The 26,299-nt window shown below is 34.8% G+C and overlaps 2 protein-coding genes across 8 annotated transcripts in view; one reads left to right on the top strand and one right to left on the bottom strand.

Annotated features, from left to right (window-relative positions):
• Positions 1–497: 497 nt before the first annotated feature.
• Positions 498–5,968, top strand: LOC147074792 (cytochrome c oxidase subunit 7C, mitochondrial-like). Its single transcript, XM_085942669.1, has 3 exons — positions 498–676; positions 2,095–2,240; positions 5,796–5,968. Exons 1-2 carry the CDS (start codon positions 578–580, stop codon positions 2,206–2,208), a joined length of 213 nt encoding a protein of 70 aa, XP_085798795.1. The 5' UTR covers positions 498–577; the 3' UTR covers positions 2,209–2,240; positions 5,796–5,968.
• A 528-nt stretch (positions 5,969–6,496) lies between these two features.
• The window catches only part of pio (zona pellucida domain-containing protein piopio), a 72,921-nt gene continuing 53,118 nt past the window's right edge, over positions 6,497–26,299 (bottom strand). For all 7 annotated transcript variants that reach the window (XM_085942668.1, XM_085942662.1, XM_085942665.1 and 4 more), the window contains 6 exons: positions 18,611–18,798; positions 16,858–16,933; positions 13,894–14,039; positions 11,150–11,306; positions 8,598–8,759; positions 6,497–7,926 (listed from right to left, as the gene is read on the bottom strand). In XM_085942668.1, coding sequence (XP_085798794.1) covers positions 7,726–7,926; positions 8,598–8,759; positions 11,150–11,306; positions 13,894–14,039; positions 16,858–16,933; positions 18,611–18,798 — 930 coding nt within the window. In that variant the 3' untranslated portion in view covers positions 6,497–7,725. The remainder of the gene's footprint in view (positions 7,927–8,597; positions 8,760–11,149; positions 11,307–13,893; positions 14,040–16,857; positions 16,934–18,610; positions 18,799–26,299) is intronic.

The raw sequence follows: 26,299 nt of genomic DNA on the forward strand, positions 1-26,299 counted from the left end.
TGGAACTCACAATCTGAATTATTGAAACGATATAATAATAATAGGCATCTATCGTGGGTTCATAGCACTTTTCTTCTATCTAATTTTGATAGCATGACAATTTTTATTATCAAAAATGAAGCCAAATGGACATTTTCAAGCATCTAATTTAAAAATAAATAAGAAAATATTTGACAATTATTTTTTATTATTATTAAAGATATTGGCAACTTTGATAATGATTACCAACTGCATCCACAATCCAACAAAATCGAGTACATATTTTTTGCAAAATCTAGTACCACGGCCATTTGCAAGAAAATATTAAGATTTTAGATTGTTTGATTTGAGAACAAAACCAAGAATTTAATGAAATACATATTTAAATATTAGCTTCAGTAATTCATAACAAATATAAATTAAAATGTAGTATAATATTTTAATAATTATGCTCAAATTTATTTTTTACCCCGAAACTATTTTCAGTGGTGTCCACCCTGGAATGAACACTGATTTCCGTGATCGTAGACGTCAGACGATTATTTGCATTGAAAATTTTGGAAGGCTGAAGAGTTTTAAAAAGTAAAATAAATTGAAAATGTTTGCGACTCTAGCCCGCACGTCAAATGTGTTCAGGAGGCAGATGATGAATAATATCGTCAGGAATTCCCATTCCGACGGCGGTGTTCCCGGAGAGGTATTTATTTACCTTTGATTAAAAAATATCTTATTATGTAATGGGTGAATCTCACATTCAAATCGATTGTAACTTTTTAAAGTTAGACGGTTATCGGTAGAACATTGCTATTTCTACATTATAGTTCATAGACTATTCTATTTTTCCATATTGTAGTCGTTACATTATTGATTATAGGTGTGTCTTTTCATTTGTTTCTGTGAAATCGAATTGTAGGTAGGTACTGGAAAGATGTCAAACACTGAAATCATATTTTATTGTATCGAATATTTCACAGAATGAAATGAAGCGATGTCTTTTTACATTGTTTGACACTTGAATTATTGGTAATCGCTGATTACTCGGTAGGATTTATTGTAAACAAGTCTTCGATGTATCTAAATATGACTAAATTTAAGGTTATGAAATGAGAATAAAATCAGTTGAATTTACCCAGTAGCTCTCAATACAATAGTGTAACATTAGTTAACCACGGCACATGCAATAAGATAATTGATTTATTCTGTGTTATTATCGAAGCCTTGGTGTTTTATCTGATAACTATGAGATTAGCAAAAATATTTTATGATCCATTTGTTTAATCCTGCAACTGGACCTGAGAGGTATAATATAGTTCAAATATATTATCATCACGTTGCGTCCTGTCACAAGTTCGGGACAAAAAAATATTCTTAATCAATTGCGATATAATGAATTCGCACTCGCCAAGCTCGCAATGACCGAGGGTTACATGTATTACAGTGGAGGTAGGCTGTGGAGAAGAATAGAGCACACTAAACATTGTCAGTGAAACATATTTGTTTTCAATGAACTAAGACTATAATGTGTAGATTGTGGTTGTTGGATTTTAAAATTCAATTTAACCCAGCGTAATCCAAGCCATAGTAGATAATATCAAAAAATATTCTCCTATCTATAAATTATCTAAAATGATACCATTGTACAATACATCATTTTATAGATATAAGAATAATGGTTAGGTTAGGCTGGGTTTAATCGAATTTTAAAAACCATCTGCAATTTGTATTCTTAGTTCAATGAAAATAAATAAGTATGACTGACAAAGTTTAATATATACTATTTTTGTAGGATCTCTGCAGCCTACCTCCACCGTTCATCACCGCACCATTCCTATCTGACTACTTTACCTGCTCGTGATGGATTGTTACATTTGTGTCATTTTCCAAAAGTTTTGTTTTTCACTTGGGAACCTTTTGAGGTGTCGGGATGAAACTTTACTAAATCAATACCAACAATGTAGAGGCTGTACAAGTTTCATTAATATTAGTACAGTAGTTTTTTAGTTATAACGGAATAAACAAACAGATTATAGAGAACAAAAAAATGATAAAAACCATATTTTTTGTTTTGGTTTCGTAGAAATATTGTTAAATAAAAACTATTTTGTTTAATTCCAGAATCTTCCATTCTCAATCAACAACCGCTACAAGCTGACCCTTTACTTTGCCCTCTTCATCGGCAGCGGATTGGCAACCCCTTACCTCATCATGCGTCATCAGCTCACCAAGTAAACTGTACGCACTCCACTTCTATCGTAGGAAAGGTGAGAAATATTATCAATGATTTTGATTGACCGCACATAATTGGTTAAGAGCATACGGCATAGTGAAACGTCAAATAATTTTCAACAATAGGTGGGACGAAATTTTGCATTCGTCACCAATTGCCGAGCAGCATTCGAGGTGCCAGCACGTTGATTTCTTTTGTGATGGCGTCATAAGAATATATTCTTATATTGTGGAACGATGACTAAAAAACATTATGCATGTACTCGAAAAAGAGTACATGTCTATAAATATATATTATTATTATATATAACAGTGACAAAACAGAACATGACAAAACAGAACATGACAAAACAGAACAGTGACAAAACAGAACGACGATAAATATAACTATGACCTTTCATAAAAAATATAAATTTAATATTGAAATTGTCCTATCTCTATTATGTTGATAGATTTTCAATACGCCATAATAAATCAAATTATATACAGTGTTTCCGTACAGTATATATAGTGTTGCCAGCAAGCTTAATAAATATAATATCGTCATTGTTCTGGCAGAAGACAATAATTCGAAAAAATGACATATTGAGTTAGTTATACCAAAATGTTCCTTATTTCAAACTTTACCGTCTGGAAACCTTCTTAAGTTCATGCATTAGTTGAGGCACGGTCTAAAAAGATCGTTGCTAGGCGATGCGCAGACTGCGGGTCGCGGGTGCAAATGACGCCTGTCAAACGAAATATTATTTGTCATATAAATCCAACATACGTCCATTTTATGTTCTGTTTATTGTTCTATTAGTAACAATAATAATATATTCATTGACATGTTTTCTTTTTAAAGTAAATAGGTAACGTTTTTAGTCATCTTTACACGATTTTAGAATTAATTGACCCGTCGCCATCAAGCAGCAAAGTGACGTGCTTCTGGCTCGACATTCTCTCATTGAATGGCAGCGAGTCCAAAATTTTGTCGCACCTACAGTTGGAAATTATTTGGCGTTTCACTGATGCGTCACCTTAATAAATAAACAGTCTTTATTTTAAAGTCATCCTTTTTACGATTACTTAATAAACTCACATGATAGACCATTTCAAACATTTTAACAGCTTCAAAGTCAAATTACTCAAAACTAGTATTCTCCAGTTAGTGTGTTCTGCTAGAACAGAGACGATATGTTCAAAATGATTGGGTGACTAGGTACAACGAAATAATGACCTAACCTAACCTAAATAGATTCCACAAAAATTAATGTTATATTTTTCCCCTGGCTGTTCTGTTTTGTCATTTTCTGTTTTTTCCGGTTACCCAATAAACATTACACTAAATGGACGCATGTTGAATTTTTATGACAAATTATGTTCCGTTCGGCACACGTCATTAACACAATCCGCGCGTCGCATAGTTACGATCTTTTTAGACCATGCCTCAGCTGAGGTAGCCTTAATGGTGTAAGTTGATAAAGCCTCTGCACTAATTCCTCCTGACTTCCTTTACCATGTTTTTGGTTTACTGTATCTGTATGGGCATATGGGCAAAAATTTTACAGGAATCATTGCGAAAGCACACATGAGCCGGTGTGGAAACGCATAGAATTCACTAGAGAATTACGAGGTATTGCTCAGAGCACAGATATTAGACGCACCCATACTGATTTATGTTAGTATCGAAGCAGTGAAATGTTTGCTTGTCATTATCTCAAAAAGTAGATCGACAGGAGACTCCAAACACAACAGTGTTTTCAGACGATACGTATTGAACTACTGTTGAACAAGAACTTCCTTGTCTACGTGTTAAAACTGTAAACTAACAATTCCGTCCAGTGCAGCTAATTGCACTTCCCTTTTCAAATGAGGAACGCCCCCAAACTTATCATTTCAATTTACGCTCCTGTGGTGTACGGATCTGTCAATTTATGTAATTTGAAGGTTTTTATAATAAAAATATGTCTAAAGCGACCAGGAACTATTAGAATTCACGCACTCGGCAGATGATTTGCCTAATTCATGAATAAGGCAACGGGCTTGCATTTTTCATGAATTAGGCAAAATTCTGCCGATTTCATGTAATACGCAATTTCACACATTCGGTGTAACATATATAATGCGTAAATGAAAAAAAGGACATATTCATCTGGACATCTTAATTACTTTATCCTATATAGAAACATTGAAGTTCTTATACAGAGTTATCAAAAAGCTAATCTTCTTTTAGCTCTCCTGAAAAGTAATTTCAGACACATTTTCCCTTTACTTTCGTACACAGATTTACTGAAAAAGTTGCGTTATGTATTAATTGGAGAGTGCTTATGAGCAGATATTAAAAAGGCCAATAGTTAAAATGTGTTCCAATTAAGCATGGCACTCGTAGCATAGTGGTAAAGCACAGGGGGCGATACCCAAGAGACTCAGGTTCGATCCTGCTGAGTGTCCTACTTTTTTCAAAAAAGATTTTTTCTATTGCCTATATTTTCTCATGAGTGTTTTCAGAATTATGTATGTTCAATAATTTGAATGTTACATTCTTAAAATCTTGTGAATTATTCGTAATAGAAATAGTTAATTAACCCTTTTACTCCCACGGGGCCGATATTTCGGCCCACCATACCTATGCGAAAACTCCATCTGGGCCGATCCATCGGCCGAAAGTTTGGAACCAAATTTACGATTTATTCCAAATTTTTTCCCGTCATATTTCGTTCATGTAGACGAAGCATTATATTCACTGTGTGTTGGGTGGTGACTAACATTTATTTTAGTGTCGGCATTGTTTATAATTATGCCATACCCTAATAACTCACAAGTCATAATTGCTCTGCTGTCGAACTTGAGACCAAAGAGGGTCATAAAAATAATAAAACATTATTTTTATGACACATTTTAAATTCTGATATTTCTTTTAGTTGTTTTATGATTCATATATCACATTACAAAATGAAATTTGTAATTTTTGAACTAACAATGGATGCCACTGTATTTTTGGTAAGATGGTGAAAAAATACATGAATATAAATAATATTATAAATGATTTAGTGCTTTGAGACTTATTTTTTGAAATTACTTCATTCCATATCAGTTAGTCGTCGATACTGTATCGAATTCTCTTGCGATTTCGTGAATTGAATAATATTCTTTAATACCTTGACACTATACGATTTTTTTTGATTACTTTATAAAAATTCTATTTCATAGAGAAATAATAATATGTTTATTTTTTTTTCTGTTACTACATAAGGATAGATTATATTATAAAATTTGATATATCAATTATAAATAAAAAAATGTTGTCACACTTGTTTTGTTGTTCAAACATAGTTTTATCCGTTCATTTCTAAATAAATATTGATACATTATTTTTTTCTTTTGTTTTATTGATGTAAACTATCAATATTATTACTTATTATTGCTTTATACACCATTGAGAACACACAAAAAAAGTTTCAAATTTTTAAAACATGTGTAGAATTAGTTATTTAAAAAAAACTAAATCGACGATTTGTTGTCAAAAAACGCTTGGGAGTTTTCGCATATGCTAGGCTAAATCAGCTGGGAGTAAAAGAGTTAAAATATCTTTGTATCGTTGTTCACAGATGCTGTTTGGAGACGCTTGGATTGGAAGCTGTTCACATATTTCGTAATGTATTCTCAATCACATTCAACGTCTCGTCTTCAAACTTAAATGTCATCAATTTATTTATGTTATGTAAATTTATTTTTATCGCAACATTTTTGTTGAAAATAAATACGTTGGCTTAAGAAGTTATTGAGTTGTTTTACTAAAAGATATATTACCTGTTTTGTCTTTCTTGCATACAAATTGTTATTTTTCATATCGTCACCTCAATACTACAACTAGATAACTCTGATTTGGTCATTGTTGGGAAAATGAAATTTAAACCTTTAAAATATACAAAGGGCGTAAATGTTTCAACTACAAATGAAATAAAAAGGTTGATTTATGAAAAAATGTTTATTTAAAAAAAACATACTTAATTTGAAGTACATTGTTCGTAAGTTTGATTTGTTAAAACAAAAAAATAATAATTATATTGTAATGTGATAATAAGTGTCAGAATATTATTAAAAATATATATTATTATAAATAATCAACGAATAATGATACATATTTTGATGAAATGACTGGCGAATAAATATGTATCTATGATGAATTAAAAAAAAAAGTAAATATTTAATTTTTATTGTACCTTTTCGGCCTCACGTGGATGAAGTATGCATATTATAAAATATTGCCACAATGAGAATGTTCACCATCTTATTTTGTTTCTTGTTTCACTGTCGAGTTGCCTGATTGCACATTTTTTCAATACACTACGATAAACATAAGAATATTTTTCTTTTAAACTTCCTAACAATTATTTTATTCTCTCTGGCCTGTGTTTATGGTGTTGTTCCAGAATTTCATTGATGCATCATCGTCTTATTAATTAATATATAATATGGAATATTCCGTAAATATATGGCAGGCTTATTAAATTTATTATTTACTAGAATTTATAAATATTATTTGTTACTGAAACAGCTAAATTCATTAAAATAATAATAATTGTGAGAGAAAACCTCTGAATGGCAGTAAATATTTCACTTGATTGTCATAAAGACAAAAAAGAAGTGTTATAATTGGAATGTTCTATCTATCTTATAAAAGTCTCTAAAAATAGAGAAACGATATCAATGAAATAATTATGAAACATACACCCAGCGCCAAAGAGAAACACCTCTCTGTTACATACGTATTGCTAAACACCGGTTATTAGACAATAACTACATAGAAAACCACATTAAATATGATGTGGCAAGGAAATGGAAGACACTATAAAAATTTAATTAAGCACATTCAAGAATCAATGTTCCATCTTAGACTGAACATTGTGTCTTAAAAGGAACATGCTGCTAAAAGGGAACATTGTTAGACATAGTAGCTAATAAAAGCAGAATGTTTTATTTCGCTCTCATAGATGGCAGTAAGCATTTAAGAAAAATGCTTTTGAAGTATGAAGTACCCTATCACCAAATCCGTTTTGTATATATGTAATTCTACATTGTTGATTTTGTAGAATAGTAATAAATTTAATGGCAGCGTGGAATAAAATAATTAAGATACCCAAAGGAAATCCGTAAAGCAAAGTGCGGATAAACCTTGGTATAATTGAAAATATTATTTTCAAACTAAAACTGCCATTATTGACTATGTTACTTAAGTGTTGATACCTTCGTAGTTTTCCAATATTCAAATTGAGCAGCCTTCAATTAGTGGCTATAAACATCAAAATGACGAAAGAAATTAAGTTTATATAAGTGTCGTTGCACAGATAATGTTATCACAGATATTTCTTCGATGCTTATATTGGTATTTATAAAAATGTTTTATGGCTATTCTGCCAGTAGTTTTTTTCTTCTTTTTATGGTTTGAAATACTAATAATAGTTGGGTATTTGTAGAGGTTAATGGTAACAATGCATCCGGGGAAATTTTGAAGGTATCAATATGGTCTGTAGCAGTTTAACTGGTGTGCGAGTATCCTGTGTTTGTGTACGGTCCGCTGTAAATGGAGCTTCCGGTGTTGCTGACGGATTTTGGTCCTCTTCGCCTTGCGAGGATTACTAAGATGGCCGCCACGACTGCCAGCATGAGGATCAAACCCGCTATGCAGATTGCTATGGCAAAGTTGCGCTGGGAAATGCAGACTGCATCGTCAGGGTTCTAAAAAGAAATCAATAATTATTTGTTTAGTTTAAAACTGATGATTTTACTATGAAGTAGTCACAATATAACTTGTCACTTAGTGAATACGAATATTATTGTTTTACCTCCATGGATCGTTCGACATAACGTTTATGGACGTAAAAAATAAGATACTATATTATTTGAAAATAATTTATTATTAATGGACGCTCTCTTCGTGGATGAGAGATTAAACTTTAATTTCGGCAAGTGACATGAAAAATTCGACTATAGGTACTTGATTGATACGTAGAAAGTGTTGCCAACAACTGTTGTCGCAAAAGATTAGTATCGTATCAAAGGAAAAGAATGGTTTATTTTTTGACATCCCCAGGTACAAAACAACAGGAAGTCTGGTATAATATTTTAATGTCAACTTTAAGCTGTTTGTGGTGTCAAAAAATGCTAAATTTAATGCCATTTTCCAGATGCATATTTTGCAAGCTTGAGGCTTATTGAAAAATGTTACATAAAGCAATGTTAAATAAATTTAACAATGAATTGGAAAATGAGTGTGAAGTTCTCTACAAATGAACTGCAATGCAGTCACTTGTAGCTAACTTGATCAGTAGTCCTTTTTATTGCTTCAATTTTATACATTTAGACTCCATCTGTATAGAAACTCTTCATGTGTTAGTGTGTTTAATTACCTTTTCCTTGATGACAAAATCATCAGCTGGCACATCAGTGGCTTCGTTGACGTACAGACCAGAAAACACTTCAATCTTGGCTGGTGCTTCCTCTTCTTCACCCAAGTCTTTCTCGTTTTGACGCCGTTTCCTCGATTTCTTGCTCTGATTACAAGCAGGGCCCTGAAAATTGTGCTATATATTAGGTTTCGGTTCATGAAATCCCCAAAATTATCACTCCGTCTCACGGAAAAAATATATTGACCATTTGAGCTAGATAGGCCGTATAACAAAAAATGTATGACAGTTATTTTTATACAATATACATATAATTAAATAATTATGCTAATATTTTCGAAAAAATATGGAGCGCTCCGGTTCGTAAAATTGTTCATTTCAAGCGCTGTATTAAGTATTATACAAGTTTTATAATTGCCCAAAAATTAAAGTAATTCCACAGTTCATTTACACACAGTAAAATTCATTTACACATTGCTTCATTTTGAGATAACAAGGAGTGCATCTTTCAAAATCAGAAGTCTCCTTTGCAATAAAGAAAGACTATATTCTAAAGCAATTACTATGGTATGAAGATAAATCATGGAGACTTGAGACCTTCGCAATATGGTTATATACATAGATGATGCTTAGGCTTTGGCCACATAGGCAGGTGTTTCGCTAGTCCTGAGCTAGATGCTATGCTTGTCTACTAAAAACACTACTGCCACATTGCAGGCTACATGCTTAGGTACAAATTCATTTGACACTTGGGAGCGCTCAAGTCAACAACGATATGTCACTCTCAAAACTAACCAGAAAGCTACTTCTCACGACGTTTGTCATACTGAAGAAACATCCGCCATCTTGAAAAATCCATAGACAATGGCAAAATCACTAGGTGACACAATAAAAATAACCAACACGTTTGTTCGCCCGTCATAATCACATGGCGAGGCGCTAAGCGTACAGTGTGGCCATTGCGATAGAACACTGTGCGTTCGTTCACTAGGATATGTCACCTAGCACGTAGCCACCAAGCAAGGCAGCTGCCTATGTGGCCGAAGCCTTAGTGATGCACTATATCTAGAATAAAATTCACAGAGCAATAGTCACTGTTTGGTCTAATGAAAGTACTACGTTCCAAGGCATTCATTCAACCAATACTTGAAATGTTTCTTTTTGCATAAAATGTATTTTTATATAATAGCAGTTGTCATGTATTATGGTTCGGAGAGCTTACGCATAACTAAAAACATGGAAGAGTGTTGGGCTCATTTGAGTGGAGCATGCTGCGCATTATCTTCGGTATGACACATGGTTGGTGTGAAGAAGAAGATACAATTACAAGCTGTACGCTTTATATGAGGGCCAGACATTGTACAGTCCATCAAATTAGGCTGCTTTAGATGACTGGACCATATACATAGGATGTATGAGTCACGCAAATTGGCATTTGGGAATACGGAAGACAAACAAAGATATGGTCGACCTCGTACAAAATGGAAGGATAGTGTTAAGTTGGATTTTGAATGTCCTAAACTGGAAGGAAGCGGCTTTGGATTGTAGAGGAGGACAAGCCCCACATATGGGATGTAACGCAAGGTAGAAGAAGGCAGTAGTCCTCATAGTCTATGTAGAGAAGTCTGAAGTAGTCATTATTTATTTGACTATATAAAACTGCTCGTGTCTGGAAACTTGTACGAATGCAGTTCGCCATATCACCGTGAAATGTGGTATCGGAAATATATGGCCGTATATTAAAGACCATCCAATCTCTTTAGGCCGTATAGTACTGACATAAAGTTCATGTTTAAATAAAACACGGTTCTTGTCGGTTTACACTTTACAGAAAGCCAGCAGCAAACAAATTTTGAAAATAGCCGAAATACATTAGGTTAGGTTTTCAGTCTTGAATTCATGTATTTTGCCAATATCAGCTATGAAAATTGAATTAATGTTCAAATTGAATCTAATAGAATTGGAGACTGTAAAGTATACGGTTATCTCTTTCCGATAAGAAAGCTTCCAGCAAACTGTGCCACGGTGAAATGTTTAACGTACAATTTACATGCAACCAAAACTCCTACCACTTGTTTATTTGTATCTCGAGTTATGCCTCGTACCAAAAAATCTTAGCTTGAGTATTATATATAAAATATAAAATAACAATTTATTATATAATAAAGAGCATACTTCAGTGAAACGGCAAATAATTTTCAACTATAGGTGCGACGAAATTTCGGACTCACTTTCAATCGGAGATCGAAAGACGAGCTGTGAACACGTCAATTTGTTTTGTGATGGCGTCGGGGGAATTAATTCTTAAATCGTGTAAAGATGACTAAAAAACGTTACCCATTTACTTGAAAAAGAAAACATGTCAATGAATATATTATTATTATTATTACTAATAGAACAATAAACATAACATTAAATGGACGCATGTTGAATTTTGATGACAAATTATGTTTTGTTGTGCATGCGTCATTTGCACAATCTTCACGTCGCGTAGTCACAATCGTTTTAGACCGTGCCCCAGCTGAAGTATAGCCTTAAATAATACGTTCACTTACACAAAGTTCCTTGTCTTCGCTGGAACACAGTTGAACACTGCACTGGTAGTAGACACTCGGGGTGTAGGGGAATTTGTGGGCCTGGAAGGTGACAGACGCTGTCATCCCGTCGGTTGAGTAGTCAAACATGCCCATTATCTCGTTGTCTAATGGGCACCTGTGAAACAAACAAAGGTGTTCATCCATAATTCGAAAAACTTCAGAAACATAACTACAGTAGAACTTGGTTATTACGATCACGGAAATAACGAGATCTCGGATGTAATGAGGAAACATTCGTTGACATTTTAGTTTATGATTTTTTCCATACATATATTCACTTTTATAACAAGCTACTTCTCGGGTATACCGAGCAAAACTGTTAATGTGTCGATCGTTTAAAAACAACATTTTCGACCCTACGCAATAAAATCCGACCCGGCAGTTAATTAGACCGATGCCGCCGGGATCAGATTAAGTTTATGACACTAGTTAAGTGTCTAAGTAGGTACCTAATTAAATAAAGTAAATAAAAAAAGTAATAAAATTCTCGAGCCTCATCAGAATATTTCATATGGCGTTCCGGTTCAAATTATTTTGAAAACATCATAAAATAATTATCTTTCTATTAAACAATTATTTTACTGGTTGACTGGATTATTGTTCCTACATAATATGTCGATACAAATGGGTGCCACAATTAGCCAAGTTAAAATTTTATTCTTAGAAATGCATCGAGCTAGGTATATTTTTTCCCAGCAATGCATTTTTAGACAACCCATGTGTGCAATAATAAAAAATAAAAGTTTGTATTGAAGAAAGCACCTTTAGATTAATTGCTCTCTTCCGTTTTCTTGATACGACAATATGAGATATTATATTATTATAACAATGTTTTTTTGCGTGCAGACAAAATCACAAAATACATCATATATTTAGGGTACCTGGTATTATGGGTATAGATTATAGAAGGACGTAAGGTAGATTTGAGGTTTGTGAAATACAAAAGTATCATGATGCAATCAATCCACTTTTCGAATATTCACGTCATTCTTATAATAATAATAATATACAATGGAAAATGTATTAGGCACTCATAAAACAATTGCAGGTCGGTGTATATTGGTATATCATATTATAATCAATTAATGAAAATAGTTTTTTAAATTATCATGGTAGTGGCAATGCCTTCTAAAATTTTCACGTTTTTAATACTATGCTTAAAATAATATTGATATTGCATATTTAAAAAAAAATGTATTAGGCTCTCATAGACCCCTGCAGGTAGATTTTTTAAGAAAAAATGGCAATGTTTTCTAGAATTTCCACCTATTTATTACGAAGCTTAAAATAATATTGATTTGCATATTTAAAAAAATGTATTAAGCTCTCATAAGACCCTACAGGTAGATTGTTTACAAAAAAATGGCAATGGCTTCTAGAATTATCACGTATTTTACTAAGCTTAAAATAATATAGATATTGCATATTTAAAAAAAATGTATCAGGCTCTCCCCCTGCAGGTAGATTGTTTTTGAAAAAATGGCAATGCCTTCCAGAATTTTCACCTATTTTACTAAGCTTAAAATAATAAAGATATTGCATATTTAAAAAAAAAGTGTATCAGGCTATCATAGAACCCTACAGATAGATTGTTTACGAAAAAATGGCAATGCATTCTACAATTTTCACCTATTTATTAATAGGCTTAAAGTAATATCGATATTGCATATTTAAAAAAAATGTATCAGGCTATCATAGAACCCTGCAGATAGATTGTTTACGAAAAAATGGCAATGCCTTATACAATTTTCACCTATTTATTACTACGCTTAAAATAATATTGATATTCCATATTTTAAAGAAATGTATTAGGCTCTCATAATATATGGCTCATAGATAAGGTAGATTGTTTGTGAAAAAATATAAAATTAACAGAATATAATCCTACTTTTCAAATATTCACTAGATTCTTATCGATGCACTGGAAAATGTATTAGGCACTCATAAACACTTATGTAGGTATATTGCTTCATAATCAATTATTAAAGAAAATTGTTTTTGATTATTTTTTAATAGTTACCATGGCAATTTCTTTTAGAATTTTCGCATTCCTGCTAAGTTTAAATAATGAATAATGATATTTTCATACTAGGGCAACTAGGCGATTGTATTAGGTTCTCATAAAATGTAGTAGATGGTTTATGAAATACAAAAGTAGGTATTATGATACTATTTACTTTTAGAATATTCTCTACATTCTTATAAAGGCACTGGAAAATGTCTTAGGCACTCATACCACCTATGCAGGTGAATATATTGTTTTTGAAGCTTTTTTTTTTGAAGTTATACTTCTTTTGGCGCGTTTAGGAAAACAGATCAGAGTGTACTTTTCGCGTGTGACTGGCCACGATGTAACACATAATATTTATAATTTAAATTTTGAAATATTTATCGTTGTGTTGGTGGATTCAAATTTGTTTCATAGATGGTGTCAATTAAAAAAAATAATTAAACAAAGTGTTCAGTGAAACGGTGTAAAATATAAATCATCATTATCTTCGACTCAACAATCTATGGTGGGTAGTAGCGAAGGGTGGAGGTAGGCTGCAGAGATCCAACATAAATAGTGCAAACTAAACTTTATCAGTGATACTCATTTGTTTTCATTGAACCAAGATTACAAATTGCAGATGATTTAGTTTAGGCAGGGGGTTTAATCAAATTTTAAAAACTGATTATAGAAAATTCTTATTTCGACGTACCCATCATCATTGACCAGGTTCTGCTGGGCCCAACCAAGTCCGTCCTTGACTATGCAATCAGTCACCCTCAAGCCGTGTTTGCTGACGTCTTTGTCGAGGGAGATCACCAACGTTAGAGGATCGCCGATCTTCACATTAGTCGCTACCTAAGAAATTAACCACACGTTAAAATAATATATTCTTCCTATTAACATTTTATTAATATAAATTTTAAATTAGAATTTGAATGACTTATTAAACTATATTGCAGTATACTTATGTGCCATTCAAATTACGTAGGTAACTATTAGTGAGTCAACATTCCAGTAGATTCGACTGGCTGGAACAATGAGTTCATTATTTTACATGTTAAATCTTGTTTCATTTTTTGGTTTGTTGCATCATCAATATTATTCCTGCCTAGTAGTTATCCAGTATATAAAACACTCTTCAGTTGGACTTCTAACCAGAAACCCATATTGTACCTAGTAATAACCCACGGTGGCCGCGCGGCTTAATCGTTGGATTATAAAGCCGTGGGTCCCAGGTTCGAATCCTGGGTCTGGCAAGTACACATATTGTTTTTCAATTTGTGTGTGTCAGGGTATGGACCTAATAGGTTGAGCAAGTGGCTGACATCCATTTCTCGTAAAAAACAAAAATCTGTCAATTTAAACCTCTACTTTGTGGAGGCCCATATGATCCTATTAGAATCGGACATGGTCGAAAGAAGAATATTCAAACTTTATAGTATACCAGTAAAAGTGTTATGTGATTTTATGTTATAAAGAGGAAATAAAGGACAACATTAAATATAAGTAATTAATAATATCTTTTAATAACTCCAACCCATAACATACTACTCAAAGTTTTTATCCTTAAATTGGGCTTGTTTTTCATATGATTTTGGACGAAAATTACATCTTTTGTCAATTAAATAAGTGTAATTTGAAGAAAACAGTTGGTATATAATTCTCAAAAATAATATTATAAAACTTTGAATAGGTAAGAAAAATCATCAATCAACAGAGTTCTACTAAATGTGAGAATTTTTATTTTGATAAATTCATTTTCATAGGAGGTATTTGGACGTAGCACCGATAGAAAGAAACCGACAAGAGTGAGCGATGTGATAGAGGTCGCTAAGCAGGTGAAATGGCAAAGGGCTAGACAATAATTAATGCTGTCATACAGTGGTATACAAGAGACACTAAATGACCTCAGGGACACACAAAAAGCTGCTGGCTAGTTGGATACGAACTTATAAAGTTTGAACTATAGCGCATGTACACGTGCATGGATTTACTGGCAGCAATAGTGCATATTTTAAACTATCGTGACAATAACTGTTGACACGTAAAAGTGCTGAATGTCTCTCCAATCTCATTCTTCAAGAGTAAGCGAGGCTCGATGTTGTCATTTGATGGTGCCATTTGACAGGTAATGAAAATAGGTTAACCTTAAAATGAGTATAGTTCGTATTTATGCCGGCAGGTTCGCCACTATCGTTCTACTGCGCAGGCGCGGATCGAAAAAATCTCTACTGTCACATGAAAATTTTGAAGCTTCCAAACTTTTTTGATTCATGCACGCAAGCTTGCAACTGCAAGATAATACATGTTTACCCATACATTTTCTTGTTATGGCCGAGATAATACTAATGCTGTCAACAGTAAATCCATGCACGTGAAAACGGGGTACCAGACCGGGATGAGAGGAAGGAGCTAGAGAATTTCATTTTAGATCGTTACCAGACACAATTTATTTTTGTCAATAGTTTTGAAGCATTTTTTGTTTTTGTTAATTTTACAATATTTGAATTATTTATGTTTACACCTGTTTCAGGCTATAACATATAAACCTTTCCTCTGGACAGTACAGTAATTTATTAATCCTACAGATTCGGACAACGAACATTCATGCACAGATAGACATGATAAAATAAGAAGGTGTATTGTGTTAATATATGTTTTCCTTCTCATTTAGCACAGTTTATTTATTATATTGGCATTCATTTATTATATTAGAAACATTTATTGAAACAGACTTAATTATCTTTGAGTACCTAACCGTTTTAGGACAGGACTATTAAACAGATTAACATTTACACTATTAATAAGGTCATCTCAGGACTGTTTTTCCAATGTATTAATATATTTCAACTTGCTCCGTAAGGTTAAATGATGCACAGTTATAGAAAAATGAATAGGTAATTGAACTTACAGTATGGTTATTCTCTAAGAGAATGGTGAATCTACCTTACCTGTTTTCCATGTCGTCAGCTGAATGCAGAACTATTGACCGAAGGTACTTGATAGAATTTTAATTTAAATTCTAATGGATTTAAGTTTTGTATGTTTGAGACGTATGTATTTATTTGCCTTTTGGTGAGTTTACACAGTGCCCGAAGATGCCGAAAGGCGAAACCCGGGTCGCAAAAAATGACTCAAATGGAATAGTACAAAACTTAAATTCATTAGAATTTATTCTAACTTACGTTAATTTTTTTTAGCAGAGAGTTCTTTGAATCAACTTACTGAAATTATTTATTATTTTTATGGATAAATGTATGCATCAAATTTATTAGGAGTATTGAGGTTTTCATCAAATGGTGCATACACTTATCTATATAAATAATAAATAACTGAAGTAGACTGTTTCAAAAACTCTCCTTCAAAATATTTCAAATATGAGTTAGGATAGTTCTGCATTCAGCTGACAATGTGCTCTTTATACCTGGTAATAAAACTTCTGCCTGTTTGACCAAAATAAACTCCTGGACACATTCCACGACCTAGGTGGGTACCCTCTTGAAAAAGAGTAGAGACTGTATGAATAAATCCACTTCGGAGGAGTGGTGAATATTTGTTACAATGTCGGACTTGTTCATAAGTTTATTTCAGTCACGTTTTACATACCTATTAAAAATTAATCTGGGATTGATTTAGAGCTGTGAGAAGAAAAATGACAACATTCAGTTCTTACCTCTTTATTTTCTAAGCCTCCTTTGTAAATCTTCATTGTGGTAGCAGGTAATTTGTCAGAGCCGAGTGTTGAAACACTAGAAGAAAATATAAACAAATTAGAATTATCTTTTGCACATTAAATATTTTTCCAACGACTACGATGCAGTGGTGGCGTAAAAGTACTGAATGTCTCTTCAATATCATTCTTTAAGAGTGAGCGAGACGCGATGTTGTCATTTTATGGTACTATTTGACAAGTAGTGAAAATCGGTTAACCTCAAAATGAATATTGTTCGTTTTTTTGCCGGCGCAGATCGAAAAATCCTACTTTCGCATGAAAATTCAGAAGTTTCCAAACTTTTTTGATTCATGCATGCAATCTTACCAACTGCAGGATAACACATGTTTACCCATACATTTTCTTGTTATGGCCGCGATAATACTTAGGTACTGTCGATAGTAAATCCATCCATGTGTAAATGGGGTATTAGGCATGTTTCCGAAAATACATGAGTGCACAACTATATAATTAATGTAGACCTTCTACATTCTATACATATCCGAGCTGACCAGATAAGTTGAAAAGGATGAGGCTTGATGTACAGTCCTACAAACTTATCTGAAGGACGGTCAATAATTGAACTACGAACTATCATATGGACGCCATTTTGAAAACGTCATTAGAATGTCAGAATATTCTGTCCAGTTGCAAGTCTTGATTGGGTAGTTTTCGACTGTGGTATCCGCATCAATTCTTCAGATAAGTTTGTAGGTCTGTCCTACAGAGATGATGACGAGACAAAAGGCCGTTTGGCCTTGGTGCCTCGTAATATTATACCTATACAGTACTCTCTCAGTAATCCGCCACCCCATAAACCAGACAAGTGTCCAATTAGTGAAAGCGGCGGATTATAGTGCACACATACAAAATAAGGTAAAAATTAAAACAGGTATTTCGTAAAAATAGTTTAATAAAAATAGAGTAAACGATTTCGTAAACTTATATTATTATATATTTTTTATGTTACCAACAACTGATTCGGGTGAAGGTGATGATGGAAATGTTTTATAAAGTACATTATGTAAAACTAAGATTTTTTATATTACAGATATTAGATATATCTAATATTGCACATTTTTGAAAAATTATTAGCGTTCCTGTTCGTTAAATTTTCCATTTCGAGCACTGTTTATAATGAAAATCAAGTACCTTTTTACTAAACTATACATATTTATAAACTAAGTTTATTAACTAAATATTAAACAGTAAATCACTTAACACAACCAGTTGTTCAGTGAGGCAGATATTCTTGAATGGCTTAGGATTCCTGTCTTTCCCTATGACTAAAAGCTTAATTTTGTGTGTCCTGGTTGTATTGGAGCACGGCATAAGTGATGCGGTCCTTAGGCACTTTCCTCCCTGGTACATTACTTTCTTCGCGATGAACGTACGTTTTACGAAGGAGAAGTTTCCAAAATAAACCCGTCTCATCTGCGTTGTATACTTGTACGCGGCGGACTACTGAATTTGACAAATCGAATACCGGCGAATTATAGAGCTTGATTTTGTGCTTTCAACTAGTAAAAATAACGGCGGATGTATCTATAGTCTAAGGATTATAGTAGTTGTCGGATAATCGAGCGGCGGATTACTGAGAGTGTATTGTATATAATTGAATTGATTCGTTGCTTATTCTATACACATCCGAGCTGGCCAGATAAGTTGAAGAGAATGAGGCTTGACATAAGGCGATAGACAATAAGCTACTTACTCAAATTTTTCGCCTGGTCTCATGTCGGTAAGGCGCGCAGTTCTTGGAGCGGCGGCGATCGGGGCAACGTGTCTCGCGGCCGGTGGCGGAGGCTTGCACGAGACCTCATGAGACTTCCCTCGGCCTGTCACCAGTCGTGGATGGGGCTGCACCATCAGGACGTTACGGTATTCCGTTGTGCCATCGTCCTGTAATGAAGATATAGATTTGTATTAAATTATATATACGTTAATTTTGAAAACACTAATGAGAATATATTGCCAATAGAATTTTTTTTTCGAAAAAAGTAAGACACCCGGCAGGAATCGAACCTGCGTCTTTTGGGTATCGCGCCCTGTGCATTACCACTATGCTAGGACTGCCATGCTTAATTGCGACAAACTTTAAGGCTATACTTCAGCTGGAGCACGGTCTAAAACGATCGTGACTATGCGACGCGAAGATTGTGCAAACGACGCGTGCAGAACAGAACATAATTTTTCATAAAAATTCAACATGCGTACATTTAATGTTATGTTTATTGTTCTATTGGTACCATTTTTTAGTAATCTTTACACGATTTAAGAATTAATTCCCCCGACGCCATCACAAAAGAAATTGACGTGTTCACAGCCCGACTACCGCTCTCCGATTAGCAGCGAGTCCGAAATTCGTCGCACCTATGGTTGAAAATTATTTGCCGTTTCACTGAAGTATGCTCTTAACTATTGGCTTTTATTAATACCTGCTCATTAGTGCTCTCCAAATTGAGTTACGGTAGGCGATTGATTTTTGTATTCTAAATTGCTTTTTGTGTTAAATATAAAGTAAGTGGTAATTATTTTTAGTTATTTTAGTAGAACATAATATTGTTAACTATGTTGTGTTTATATTTGGTAGCCGTACTGAGAAGCAACACGATTGTATAACGTTTCATAATTAAGTTGATAAGAATAAAATCGAGGTTCTACTGTGCGTTATACGCAATGAACACGGCTTCATTTTGCCGAAAGATATGTGCTCTCTATATATTATAATTACTCTGAGGTTCCAAGAGTTTTTTTGAATTTCCGTCAATTGCGCCACGTTGGCCCGGACACTGGGTCGATTTTCGCATGAAAAAATACAATGCATATCCGCATAAACGCAAAAAACATATTGAAAATCACCGTACGAATTTGCTGACCGCGAGATTCGAGCTCGAGACCTACAACTCTATAAACAGCAGTGACATTCCTATACAAAATGCCGCCCCTAGATAGTGCCAAAATGCCGCCATATTTTTTTACACTTACAGTACTTTTTATCATTCTTTCATGACTCCAATCTCTAAGAAATGTGATGTATGGATGTATGACCCATACGCCATATCTGCTTCAATAGATAATGTCTACGTTTGCAAATAGGTACATTTAAAAATACGCCTGACAACTTTACTTCCAAACTAGCAAACATATTTGGATAAATTTTAAATTATGTAAGTAGGTAGGTATGTACCTATTGACATTCTAATGGAAAGATATTACCGTTATTACTAAGTTTAGGTAGCTATTCATAGCAATATATAAATAATGATTCTCCTCGATTTTCTACCCTTCGGGTAACTGCAGGCCCCAAGCGACGCTCAATCTGCCTACCCACGCAGGACGTCACCGATAAACAGAAACGCTACTATTCGTATTATTGTTATAAAAATAATTTGTAGAAATAACATGTTTAATTAATGTTAAAAATATAATTTATTGCCATTACAAGACACACCCACGCTTCGCGGGCAAGTATCCAATCGCAAGATCGATAAGTCTTTTAAATTTGGTCTGATGACGAAGAAACAAGATTTGTTTTTGTCTTTGTGGGCGTGCGGTCGCCAATAAATTCATATTTCGAGCAGGAGAAACCTGAAGGTCGGACATTAGCGAGAAATGCTTGGACATATTATTTTTAAGAGCCTGAATGCTATACTTAGCTATAAATATTGATGTTAACGCGTTCAGATGAGAATACATCTTTTATAATAGATAATATATATTATGGACATTTGGAAATACCGATTGCCGTTAAGGACAAATAATACGGCATTTCTTTAGTAGGACGTTGTAACAAATGTCGTTTTGTTCTCCAGATGAATAGCGTAGAATCTTGAGAATGAAGAAGAGGTGGGGGAATTGTTGCTGAGAAGGGGTTATATCAGAAGTATTGTGAAAATTGTGAGTATAATGGTTCATGACAAACTAATGTACCTATTCGGATTCTTCTGGGTCAATCCCTCACGGTCATCTGCTTCTCTCAAGGCAGAGTTTGACGTGCGTCGACGCAGGTTTTATTTGATTCCAATTACATCCGATTAGAATCACCAATTAGATAAAATAAACCCAACTGGTGATTCTAATCGGATGCAATTGGAATCAAATGAGACCTGCGTCAACGCACGTCTACTGCAATGCCGTGTGTCTGTAGCCTAAGCCGGCTCGCACATCACAACTCGCCTTATGTGCCTGACGGCCATAAATCAAAACTTCCGAGACCGCCGGCGAATGTTGCATGCTACAACCTCGCACATCTGCCTAGCGGCATCGACATTCGACATTCGCCGCTGCCGAATTCGCGCGTAATCTCCCGAAACGTCAAAATATACTCTAGCTAGACGACGCCATTGCGTAAATATGTCATCAGACGCGGGAACAGCAATTATTATGTATTAGAAGCCTCTCGTTTGCCATTTTTATTGTGTTGATTGTATGAACAAACGTCAAACGCGGTGACCAGCGATGAGCGAGCAATGACAGTGTAGACAGAGACAGAAATGGCCGATTGTGTGGCTGTGCGCATACGCGGAGTCAACATTTTTAGATACCGTCATGCAGGCTGTAGCAAACACAACTCGTCGCATGCAGGAGAGGTGCAGCGTCGCAGTTGCATCGGCCAATCTGCGAAGCTCCATTTGATAACGTTTTTTTTTTGGTTTACGATGACGTCACATCGACGAATTCGTCGTAAGACGCATGCAGCGAGTTCTGATGTGCGAGCCCTCTAAAGACTATCCCCAGTTAGGACTATTCGGGGACGGACAACTGGGCGCCAAGCAATGTTGTTCGAAAATAAATAGAAGTTCGTGAATTATTGTTTGTATTTAAATTATATATTATGTATATGTAAATAATGATTTAATTGTGCATATGTTTAAGTTCCAACGAGAAGGGAGTTCTTTTATTTTTATTTAAAGCCTCAGGCGTGATAATTCTCAATCCGTAATAAAAACATTATGCGAAGAGCAAAAATATTAAAACTACTAAGTAGTAGATAGAAACTGTATAAAATTAATCGTCTACTTTCTGTATAAAACGTCTATTTATTTCATTCGACAGTGCGGCGCCCAATCGTCCTATTCCCACCAGTTAGCTCCTTCGCTTGACCGCTACTAACAGCGCGCTCTTCCTTTACTTCGTATCCAGGTTATCTGGTTCGCGCCGTATAATATGTCCAAAAAAAAACTGGAGAATGTGTCTCAGACATATTGTCATTGGCCGTTCCTTTATCGTCATGTGTCCTATTTAATAAATACGAACCAATGACTTGAGTTGCCCCATCTCCACCCGCCATGTACCTACCTATATGCAGCCGCGGTTTGTGCACGACCGCCTTAACGTGTCAGAACGAAAAGATTCTAGAACCACACTTCCTTGTCCCGAAGCGATGCTACACGGGACTAATGTAGCAACCATGCACCTTAATGTTTAAAGAAAGAATTTTAGAAAATAAAAAGAATCTTGACTTGCTCTGCCGTCATTTATCTTTAATGAAATGAAGTGTCCTCTGTACCCGTGTACTGAAACTCTGTCGAAACAGAGGAGTCAGGAGTCGAAAGCGATGAATCTAAGGAGGGATCGGAATTATTCCGTCCTCCATATGACGCAGAAAATTTTTCAAATGCCTCAAAGTTGGCATAGGTTGGGTTGATATCAAGTCGGCGTGGTCAATGGGGCCCGTGTGTGGACGGACCCTGGCAAACAGATCCGCTCGGTCGGATCCCATCAACGGGCAGTCCCAGAGGACGTGATCAGCGTCTTGATGGTCGTGCCCGCATGTCGGCGCCAACACCACGTATCGAAGTCATAAATTTCCTGGTTACATGTAAATTGTACGTGAAACATTTCATCGTAATACAGTTCCCCGTGAGCTTTCTATCGGAAAGAAATGACTGTATACTAATTTCTAAAGTCTCCAATTTTATTAGATTCAATATGAACATTAATTCAATTTTCATAGCTGATTTTGTCAACATTCATGAATTCAAGAATGAAAACCTAACCTAACAAAATAATCCAGTATATCGGCTATTTTCAAAAATTGTTTGCTGCTGGCTTTCTGTAAAATGTAAACCGACAAGAAGCGTGCTTTATTTTAGAGATGAATTTGATGTCAGTACTATTATACGACCCAAAGAGGATGGACGGTCTTTATATACGGCCATATATTTCCGATACAACATTTCACGTGAAGTGTGATACGGCGAACTGCATATGTACAAGTTTCCGGACACGAAATTGCCTTCCACCCCCTTTCCTTTAGGGTGCATGACTCGATAACGTACAAAATTTGCACACGTATAATTTTCGTTGCAATTGAGATTCCTTGATCCTTCTATCCAGTGGTAAAACGAATCATTGCATTTTAGTAATCTGTAAAAGCCTTCTTATTTCTGCTTCACATCCGCTTTTTCCACTAATGGTCGATCCCGAATACACAAAAGTGGACACTAAAACAACACGAAAGGGACACAAAAGTGTTTTTAGATCTCGAAATGTACTTACAATCCCGATCTATAACCATCGGACAATGGGTACAGTAGAAATAAAATGGTTTGAAATATATATTATAATTAAGTTCGCGATGCGATGCAGGTTTGGTAGAACCGCCAAAATATGAACTCAACGACTGTCGAAGCCACTTGCGTAATATATTCAATAAAGAAAATTCAGCTTGTGCGGATATCCTATGTAACTAATAATGTCCAACAATATAAGAAACGTATTCTGCAGTGTGACGCTCCCACCGGTCGCAGCTCCAAGTGGTTACGTGTCCGTAAGTTTGTACGTATGCAGTTCGCCGTATCACACTTCACCGTGAAATGTTGTATCGGAAATATGTGGTCGTCTATTAAACACCGTCCAACATCTTTGGATCGTTTAGATAAAATTAAATAAAACATGATTCATTTCGGTTTACAGGAAGCCAGCGGCAAACAAAATTTAAAAATAGCAGATATACTGGATTATTTGTTAGGTTAGGTTAGGTTTTCATTCTTGAAGGAACATTATTGTCTGCAATGCTCCACGAACAACGTGTAATTTTTTTATCCTTTCCGATAAGAAAGCTCACGGTGAACTGTTCTACGGTGAAATACGTACAATTTACATGTAACCAAGTGGTCACGTCTGCGATACAATGGTTAAGTATAACTGTCTCATATTGGATAGGTATATACGAAAACAAAACGGGTTAAATACCTAATTAAGTAATTTAATACAATTTCCGACAATACTTTTTAGGTAATTAGATACACAACGACATGTTTTGGAATGTGAACGAAGCGACACATCAGTCGTGTACCAGCTGTTCAAACCAACAGTTTCCGCTTATTTCTTTGACCTGAAAATTGTTAATTTTCGCAAATTACCTGCCTGCCACTCTACCTAAAAGAATATTAGAAAATAAAAAAACACAATTGAGAACTTTTTATTTCGTAAATAACCTATAATAATAACAACACAATACGCAATTGAAACAATTCAATTAATTTGCGAGACGTCATTAATGATCCTATTAGATGACATTAAAAAGTAATAAATCATCAATATTGTTTTCACTCCAATTTCTTTTTTTTTACCACGTTTTTATTAGCTCGTATTCTTGTTTGTCCGGTACAGATTTTTTCTTGTGTGTACAGCATGGCCCCCACATCTTGAAGCGGGCCCCCAGGCTAGGATCTTTGGCGGGCCCCCCTACCTATCGCTAAGGATAAAGACAGTGTGACGCTCTGTGCAAATGGTGTACGAGGTAAAAATTAATGTGTATATATTTTAGTGTTTTTTTTATATTTTAATACTTACATCCATTTGAATTATGGAGTTGTCGATTATCGATACAGAAATAAAAATTGTATCGTTCAAACAGATAATTTTAAATAATAACATTATTGAAGGAAAATAGCGCCGCAGGCGACATTTTTACTATTAGAAAGCATTTGTGATGTGTATTTATATCACTTATCTGGTCGACTCGCTACACCGGGCCCTTCCGGAGCCCGGGCCCCCAGGCTAGAGCCCTGTCAGCCCCCCCTTTGTGGGGACAATGGTGTACAGAACAAATTTTTTCTTGTTTGTCGGAGATTTGTATTGGACGATTGAAGATTTTTAACTAACTTCCCGACTAGCTAGACATTTGAAACTTTTAGAATATATCAGAACACGGCGATAATGCATTCTTTTAATACTTTTAGCCATTTTTAAGCAGAATTGAATTCATTTTCTGTTAATTCTGTTTTGTATGGAAAGTTATTATTGTTGGTTGTAAGGGGGTCCTAGCAACAAAATTATTAATATATACGTCCATTATTATGGCAATCAATATGAAATGTCAAAATGAGTAGTCAAATTTCAGAATTCTATATTTGTTCAGTATTTCTATCGAGTACAAAAAAAGTATTTATTAATACATAGAATTGTCAAGTTTATAATATAATCTAATGTCTAATGGAAATAAGAAGGCGCACACAGATGGCAAAAAGTGTGATGACACGTCTTACCACTATATGGAAGGATCGGGGAATTTCGATTGCCACAAAAATGATGCTTGTGCAAACATTAGTGTTCTCGATATTCTATACGGAGTCGAGTCGTGGACCCTGAAGGCAAGAGAACGGAAGGCAATCGATGCCTTTGAGATGTGGTGTTGGCGCCGAATGCTTCGCATTTCTTGGACGGGAGCACAGGACGAACCAGTCAATCATCCAGAGACTGAAGATAAAGGAACGGCTCTCGACGATATGACTGAGAAGAATTCTGCAGTTTTTTGGACATATTGCCAGGCGCGGCCCGGACAACCTGGAGAGACTGGTAGTTTTGGGTAGCCTCCAGGGAAGGCGAAGCAGAGGAAGAGCGTCTGCGCGATGGAGCGACCAAGTGAAAGAGCTGACTGGGGGCACCATCCATTCTGCTCTGAGAGAAGCGGAAGATCGAGAAGGATGGAAAGTCTTGGTCGCTCAAAGGATGGCGAAATTTAAATGTGGTCACGATCCTCAGCCATGAGTGCACGACCAAGAAGAGAAGAATACATATTACACATGTCATATTGTTGGTTCATTTTATTCAATTCATTAAGCCCTGTCTAAACCAAACTAAAATAGATAAAATATATTATTCTATCTATAAAACATCCAAAGTTATGTATGATTTAATTGCGTAATTTTAGATATTTTATAGATAGACGAGTATTTTTTGACTATTATATTACGATTATTGCTTGGTTTCGCAGGGTTTAATTGGATTTTAAAAAGTAACCAACACCATCTGTAAATTATTGTAGAATTTTTTCAATGAAAACAAATACGTATGACTGATAAAATTTAGTGTGCATTATTTATGGCGGATCTTAACAGCCTACCTCCACCCTTCGCAACTGCTGGAGAGACTGGCGGTTTTGGGTAGCCTC

The sequence above is a fragment of the Rhyacophila brunnea genome, unplaced genomic scaffold, assembly GCF_057557595.1.
Source record: "Rhyacophila brunnea isolate RB1 unplaced genomic scaffold, BYU_Rbru_1.0 scaffold_15, whole genome shotgun sequence".
In the NCBI taxonomy this organism is placed as follows: Eukaryota; Metazoa; Arthropoda; class Insecta; order Trichoptera; family Rhyacophilidae; genus Rhyacophila; species Rhyacophila brunnea.

What these genes read in the sequence shown, in the direction of transcription:
- LOC147074792 (XM_085942669.1), top strand. Translation starts at nt 578, where the DNA reads ATGTTTGCGACTCTAGCCCGCACGTCAAATGTGTTCAGGAGGCAGATG. An exon ending in ACGGCGGTGTTCCCGGAGAG is followed by an intron (nt 677 to 2,094) that starts GTATTTATTTAC and finishes GTTTAATTCCAG; the next exon opens with AATCTTCCATTCTCAATCAA.